This window comes from Papilio xuthus, unplaced genomic scaffold (genome assembly GCF_000836235.2).
Source record: "Papilio xuthus unplaced genomic scaffold, Pxut_1.1 DF824655.1, whole genome shotgun sequence".
NCBI classification, from domain to species: domain Eukaryota; kingdom Metazoa; phylum Arthropoda; class Insecta; order Lepidoptera; family Papilionidae; genus Papilio; species Papilio xuthus.
This window is the reverse complement of record NW_013533994.1, coordinates 312,979-321,391: the sequence shown is the minus strand read 5'-3', so window position 1 is coordinate 321,391 and position 8,413 is coordinate 312,979. Positions and strand designations below refer to the sequence as shown.

Genomic DNA, 8,413 nt, shown 5'->3' with positions numbered 1-8,413 from the left:
TTCAAAAAAGCATTTTAATGTTTTCGTTCTATTATTTATATTATAATATTATACCTTTTGTTATTATTAATTAGTTACCCATTTTGTTAAATAAATTATACTTATTGAACTGTTAACTTTTCGTTCGGCTTTGATTAATTAAAGTTAACTTAGTACAATTATTAATGGTAATAACACAATACTTTACGACTGACTTTATTGTACAAATGCCTCACTTTGTGACTAATGGATTCGCGTAACAAATAAAATTAAAATGTAAATAGAAGATCTGCACAATGCTAATAATAAATTTCTCCATTTTAATAACTGTAACAGTGCGCGAGGGGAGCTTCTGGCCTGTTAAGTCAATATAACACTTCCATTACTTCAAATTAAATTCCTCGGGGAGCGAGATGAAGTTTTTGTACTCCGCAGACAAAGATCTCTAAGTCACTGCCCATGAAATATATTTTTAAATAACGGTATTTATTTATTTTGATCTGAAAAGTTAAATTATAATATAAGTGGTTGATTATTACTAATAAGTTTGAACAAATTCTTGTGTTTTATAGTTGAAGTTAAAAAGTGTCTGAAGCATAACTATACCAAAGTCGTCAATCACTTTGACTCGGAATAAGCTTTTATTGTAATTAATTAACACGTGTATGAAAGCAAGTTGGGGATGATGTGCACAAAGAATTTAAAATTCCAATAAGCTATGTGACAGATTGCAAGTGCACAGCGCGGGCGGAGTCGCGGGCGCGGGCGCGGGCGTGACGCAATAGCTGTTAATATTTTACGGAATTAATCATTATAATCCTAGCAGCAAACAAGTCGCCCTCGAGACCCGACGGCGAGAACAATATAATGAAGTTGTCATTTTTTAGCCTGCACGGGGGAGGCTGGAGGAAATCCAAATTGAATCATGCGGCGAGGGAATTGTGCTATTATGTTATTAAACAGAGGAGGGCAGGACCCCGCGTGAGTTATTTTTTGTCCGGAGGGCGAAGAGACAGTTAACAGTTTTCACAATAAAATTATGATATAATTTGACAGGACAAAAGCGTTTCGCTGCATTGGAATTATCAACAGCTGCGTCAATACGATTATAAACTAAAGAAAGAAGAGTAAAGTATAAAAATTAGTTCAATCTTTTAATTTAACTTAAAACCATTTTTCCATTTGACATGATGCTAAAGGGTTTGTTTGACATGCTATAGAGGAATAGATCAGTGATTACTCGGCGAATCATAGGGAGACTTGGGTAAAACATATTTTCACAATGTTTTAAATCAAATGTTAATAAAGTTAGTCTAAGAACATATATTTACAATTTTTTGTAATGAAACAGTATGTTCCGAAAAAAAAATCTAACCCGATTAAAATTCAAATAATGTCGAAAGTGTAGTGCATACTCTATATTTTGTACCTACATTTACAATAGTAAAATTCTATATAACACTCAAAGAGCTAAGAGTGAAATGAAAGCTTTTATCCATATGTCAGAGAGAGTACTTACAGCGGCTTATTGTCACCCCCGCTGGAGAATTTGATAAAGCGTGTGCGAATATTAACAAAAGGAATATCTTGTTAAATTGATATTGTGACGTTGTACACGCAAATTTCAGTCGAAATTGTATGAGAGAAGAGATCATAAGGCGCATAATTGATTATATTCGTAAGGAACGTTACGTCATTTCTATAAACTGGGCGTGAAATTGTCTCCGTTGGAAAATGTGTAATTCAAAGGGGAAGATTAAAATATTATCCATGTTAAGTAAATATTCAAATGAATATTTTCCGTGTTAGACAACAATGGACGCCTTTAGGGAGAGGTGTCGTAATTTGATAGATACCTATCTACAAAATGGTCGCTTCGTTAAGGGATGTACGTCTTATTATAAATTGTAAAAGCGATTTAAGATTTTATGGCAATTTAACTTTTGTTTTATGAAAGTTTTTAAAATTCACGATTTATATCTGTTGCATTAATTTATATATGTTGTTGTCGATATTATATCTATATATTAAGGTTAGACATAAGAGTAACATCGGTGGGATGTTTGATTGATAGTTTAGAAAGTTGAACTTTTCGACTTTGAACTAAACAGCCGAAAGACTGTTTAAATCGCTTCTCAAGTTCTTTTATCTTTTAAGTTCTTTAGCCTTTTTCATCATTAAAAATACTGATGAGGGAGCTTCTTCCTCAATTACATAAGAATAAAATTATCGTGGATGTACTCACTGTACAAATATCCTAAGAAACAGCACATATGTGTATTTAATGCAGTTTTTGTCGTACAAACACCAAACCCTATAAGATTCGAATATACGTTTCTTTAGAATTGCAATCGATTGAAATATTTTATGTCTCGTATTTATCAATCGCTTTATTGTTTAACGACATGATTATTATCTTAGCAAGTGAGAGTAAGTGCATTTGGCAACAATGTGTCATGTAAATTATACACTAGCGCCCCCGGGCTTTGCGCTCTCGCTGCCTCCCGGGACCTGTGCCTATTGTTATAATAAAATGCCATCTAAGAGTGCGCAGTGTACACCCACAAGAAATACTCAACAGTGTAGACTTTTTTAGTTTTATAATCTCTAGATAAAATATTTATAGAAATAAATTATTTTATAAAGCCAAATAGATGATTAATAATAAGTACACCAACAGCATAGGCGGACTTCGACAATCATACAGGTGTACGTTAGCGTAAAATATGAATTATTTGTAATATTTTTGGTCATGTAGTATATATTATATGATATGTTTCTACATACATCTATATTAAATTTAAGTGAATGTGTGTTAATTTATGATTATTTTTATATTTATTGAAAATTCGACAGTAGATGTGCAAGGATTTCCTCCGAGTGTACACCGTGAGGGCGTTACATGTTTATATGTTTATTTTAATACGCGTGTCGCGCGTATAATACGGAATTTATTACGGCACGACCCTCGTCCGGATTAATGCGATACGGAAGATTTGAATTCAGAGCATTAACTTGGATTGGTACGTTCAGTGAGGAGGGGGAGCTGAAGAAACTTATGGATAAATACACCTAGTTAATGTCTAAATGATTAATCGAACATATTATATTTTAAAAGATCATGTAATACAGAAAAACGCTCACACAAAATATGAATTAAAGGTTACATTATGAGTGTGCGTTCCGGAGGCCTAATTTTAGTTCTCTTTTCGATCCCAAGCTGTTGTTATAAGGAGAGAATGTAAATGGAAAGTGGATTTGATGGAGGAGTTGATGCGTAAGAAAGAAAAATATTATCTTTCTGTTCGTCTCCTCTTTATATTATAAACGTTTATCTCAACTGATCAATACAATATAAGATACTAAAGAAAAATTAATATTATTTCTTTATTAGACTTGAAAAATGATCGAAGTTTTTTTTTCAATTAGCACTCAATTTAGTATTTTTATATGTCTGTCTCTTTTAAAAATTATGTTTGGAATTACTTCATCTGTTTGGAGTTAGTTAGCTATATGTTCTGTAGAGTTGTGTTATTTTTTTTACATCAGTGAGCAGCTCTTGTGATCGGTATATATCGTATTGGTTTCTTTCACTTCAGATCTTGTTTTAAGGATCGAACACTACGGATGCGCAATGATTTACGACTACTAATAACGGGAAAAACTGGCTATAATCTATTTTCATTCGTATACAAATCGGTTGAACAGAAAGCCATAAAACACCCCACACAAAGAATCTTTATGTAAACATAACAAACATAAAAACCGTTATATCTGTTGTTTTAAGTCATTTCGATAGTCATTAATTACAAAGCATTGCTTGCATTGTGTCCATCCTTCCTCTAACTATAATATATAATAGTTTCATATATTACGAATGGAAATAGACATTTCCTGTGCATATGTAGTTTAGCACTGGACAGCTGGATGCGGTACACGATAGTCACTAATTGTAGCTTAAATTAATCGATTTCATTTAATAGTATCACATATTCACCAAATGTAGAGTTTTAACGATAGATGATCAAATGCTTCACATTATCAATTTAAGAGATAGAGCAGACAGCATGTAAGGAAACTATTTTAATCAAAAAAATGAAATGGTTTTCACTTCGTTTGTATGCATTTTATACAAGTTGCCTTGCATCTAGAATCTACATGTATCATGGATGTTTCGTATACCATCTTTTGACGCATACAAATTTAATTGTAGAATTTATTGTACTACAGAAATGTTGATAAAGATTTTCAACGTATTTTTCAATGTGTAAAAGTTCCTTGATATACATAAATCCCCAAAATCGATTAGTCTTCGTAAATATGTACGAAGCCCTGAACAATAAAAAGACAATTAAAAGAAAGTTGGTGACTTCTCTCGGTACAAACAAATTTAATTAACATGGCTTATTTTCCCGCTTGATCCAAGAGAGACAAATAGTCTAAGTAAAATTTATGTATCGGAATCAAATTCAATTTCGTCTTTGCATTTTTTACTCGATTTTTTACGGGCGTGTTATTTTAACGTTTATAGGGTAAGGAAAATGTGGATATGCCGGAATATAACATAGAATTATTGTTTGGTTAATTATGTATTTATTTGGGATTATGCCTTCGTATATATCAAGATATTTTACCCCTACGCGTGCCATAGCATCATCGGAAAAGCGTTCTAGTAGAAGCGATATAAAGAAAAATGAACAATATCTTTTATTAATGTTTTAAAATTTTAATTACAGAAAACAGGTAGATTAAGACAAACTGTAAAATCATTAGGCACCTGCCACATTTTATTAGTTTAAGAAACAAATAAAATTCAACCGTACTTCGTCACTTTTATTTCTTTCGATCTGCGAAATTTGTTTTCTTACAGGATTTTTCTAATCTTCTTTAGCATCGTTTATATTGATTATAGCGTTCCTCCCACCTAATTTATATTCAGCTAGTGTTTTTTCATCACGCTCTGTGCTTAATATCGCAATTTGTACCGTAGTTGGCGTAAGCCGAGGGGACCTGTCACCTTACTCGCGGACATTCCGTCTTTCTCTCGTGGACCCGTTTTATTGCTCGCTTACGCATACATAAGTAACGTTAACTTTTATATAAACACATAGATTATGCTAGTCTATGCTGGTGTATATGAACAAAATGACCGTACCGAGTCTAACGGGGACAAAATAAATGTGCGTTCTATTTACATAATTATGTGTTGTGTTTTATATGTTTCATGCGCGGATGTGTTTTGTTTTTTTTGTAATTCATCGATAATCTATTAATTACTATTCTAGTTTATTTTGTACTTATTTACTGACGTTCATTATAATTTTTAAATATTTCAGCTCTTATTTTAGGAGTTTCAGTCAATATTTTATTGGCTGAAACTCCTGATTAATTAATTGTCTTTTGTTTATAAACAAAGAAATCGATCGTTCAACAAAAGTAATTATGGATCGAAGTTTATTCGATGTTCGACGTCGGTCATCGTTTGAATAAAATTATGTGGATGTCATAACGTTCTTCATAAGAATGTCAACCATAAAGGTTGTGGTTTTTGCAGACGCCGACGCTCATGTCTGCCGTTCGGTACGGGCTGCAGACAAACGCGAGACGAATTCATTACGCTTACGGCGGTCCTACATTTGTACATCACTCTAATATTGTTTGTATTCAGAGATAACTACAAGCTTTATTCTGCTGATTTCTCTAATTCTATTTAAGTGTAGATATTGTGAAAGTAGTGACCTGCGTCATTGAATGTTTGTAATTTAACTTCATACTAACAATACTCTGTGTCTAATTTGTATCAAGATAAATCTTTGGTCTTCTCAAATAGAGAAAATTCGTGTTTGAAATTGATAATAAAAACCGCACCAGAAAGATTTTGATGCATCAAATAAGACACATTTTCAAGTTTTCAATCTTTCAAAACTTTTAATCATAAATTATTTAAAATAATCAGTTCAATGATGAACCAGTTTTACGAATAAAATTCTGAGAAAGTACATATTCAATAATAGGTTTGGGAGTTTTGCGAGATCGAGCCGGAGATCTCGACGCGATCTGCAAAAATCCCTATTCAGGATTTTGATCAGCTTAAAAACTATGGCGCCGCGGATCAATTAGTTCCAAGTAATAAACAAAGAAAATATTCGAGTTATGGAAAGAATTCGGTCCGCAGGAACTTCTTTCGCTACATCAATCAAAATCATACTGATAATGAAATCATCATTTGGGTGGCCATAGAGAAGTTCGTTCGGAGAATTGTGAGCCGGCTCCGATCTGCACCGTCGTCATTATCACATTCCTGATTTATTAATTAGACGTTAGATGCCGGAGCCCTCGAGACGGACGATGCAAATGTTTTGAATAGAATTAACGTAATGCCAAAAGGTAAAGCTCTTATGATGTTCGGCTTTCAAAATGACAGCGACTTTTTATTTAAACTACCTGACTCAATTATAAGAAATTAAAACAATTCGAAAACAGAATATAGCATGTATATTATGTACCATAGCAAATACTGTGACGATAATTCATTTATTTTTCGTAGTTTATCTCACAAGTTCGAGTAATACAAGTCAGAACTAACCATCAAACCAAATGAGATCTATTTGTAAATTATCTCACAGCTTTTGGTTTGTTACTTGCTATTTGTTTATTATTATTTTATTGTAATCTATTTGCAATTAATATCTTTTTAATATGTAATTGCGAATGGTCTCAATTGCACTATCACTTGATAAGCGTAAATTTAATTATATTTTCATTAACTGTTAATTAAAAATGTTAATTGGCGTGCATATCGTATGTAATTATTAATATTTCGTATTGCAATTCGAAATGGACAGGGTTCAGAGTTTAAATTTAAAATGATTTATTTTATATTGTTCTTGACATGTGTATTTGCGTACTCCAGTGATGGTATGTATGTAAATGACGTTTTTCATTCAAAATATTTAATAGTTCCGTCTTTAGATTCGGGGATCATTTATAATATAGTACCAGCTGTCAGTCGCTATTCTGTCAACGTGGAATTAAAAAAAAAACTTAATAAGTAGGCTACAGTAAACACCAAATTTCGTCAAGATCTATTGAACCGTTCCGGAGAGTTTCTAACAAACATCCATCTAAACTTTCGCATTTATAATATTAGTAAAAGTTACAAAGTGATTTTTTTCTTTTTAAATGTTTTTAAATCTTTGTAGATGAATCAATTAGAAAACATTACGGTCTGAGTTTCCACAATCATTGCTCGGACTACGTAAAGAGTTTCAAATGTATGACGACGTGCAAAATGATGGGCTTTCAGATATTCCGAATGAATTTCAAATGTAAATGCTCATGTCATGATATGAAGTCTACAACTATAGTACCTTATTTCAAATGGAGGACTAATGGTACTACTAAAACTGTACCAAAGACACAAAGCGCCCGTCTCTATGATATTATAGGCATAGAAACAGTAACAACACAAGGGTACACGGGTAATGCGACGTGCCCGACTTTCTATTACCCAACAACGCCACCTACCGACACAAAAAGTTCATCTTCAGGTTCAAATAATTCTACAAATGCTGGTGGTACAGGAACTGATACTGGAGGAGGCGGAACAACAATAAATGCCCCCACCACATAGATATATACATAAACTACAAGAGTGGAAAATATATTTATCCAGTCGTATATAGGATTAACATAACATATTTATATTATTACATTACTTTCTTCTTTGTTATATTTAAATATCTTTTAATAAACGTTTAAACAAGACCATTATTACCCTGATTACTACAACCTACGTATGGTTGCACGAAATATAAAACAAAAAAAAAGGTTTTGTGATAACACCACAATATTACTAAACATTCGTAACCATGGTCCCTAACACCCCGCAGCTAATGATGCTGCTATTACTAGAATGATCCTACTCAAAAGTATCACTTCGCAGAAGACGGGCATGTATCCGTCTAGCATTATACTTCTATTAATTTCTTTTAAAAATACTTCTACATGAATAATAATAATCATTGACTGTCAGTCTATACAAATCATTTTTCCCTTCTTCTTTTCTTTTTTAATTTTGTACCTTCCGCTATCTTATGTCCATATCTTTATGTTGATAATGCATATTTTGAGCGCTATTTATTGAGAAATTCTTTTAACTAGTTCGTGCATTTTTACAATAAAATTAGAAAATGACATAAATCTCGACATTAATGTTTTTGTTTACCATTTTACGAAGGTATCAAGAGACATTCATCTATTATATAAAAATAAATCGCAAAATGTGTTGGTAAGTGCATAACTCAACAACGCCTGGACCAATTTGGTCAATTCTTTTTTTAATGTTCGTTGAAGTTCAAAGATGGTTTTTATGGCGAGAAAAATTCCAATAATTCCCGGAAACCCACTAGGAACCTTTTTTTAATTCGACGGT

At 32.4% G+C, this 8,413-nt stretch overlaps 1 protein-coding gene across 1 annotated transcript; it reads left to right on the top strand.

The window, feature by feature from the left end:
• Positions 1-6,780: 6,780 nt before the first annotated feature.
• Positions 6,781-7,666, top strand: LOC106127559 (uncharacterized). The gene is made up of 2 exons (XM_013325664.1): positions 6,781-6,897; positions 7,182-7,666. Exons 1-2 carry the CDS (start codon positions 6,846-6,848, stop codon positions 7,610-7,612), a joined length of 483 nt encoding a protein of 160 aa, XP_013181118.1. The 5' UTR covers positions 6,781-6,845; the 3' UTR covers positions 7,613-7,666.
• Positions 7,667-8,413: the final 747 nt, after the last annotated feature.

Bases quoted from the DNA above. Each gene is read 5' to 3' on its own strand.
- LOC106127559 (XM_013325664.1), top strand. From the start codon at position 6,846: ATGATTTATTTTATATTGTTCTTGACATGTGTATTTGCGTACTCCAGT. The intron at 6,898-7,181 runs GTATGTATGTAA...AAATCTTTGTAG, and splicing joins ATTTGCGTACTCCAGTGATG to ATGAATCAATTAGAAAACAT.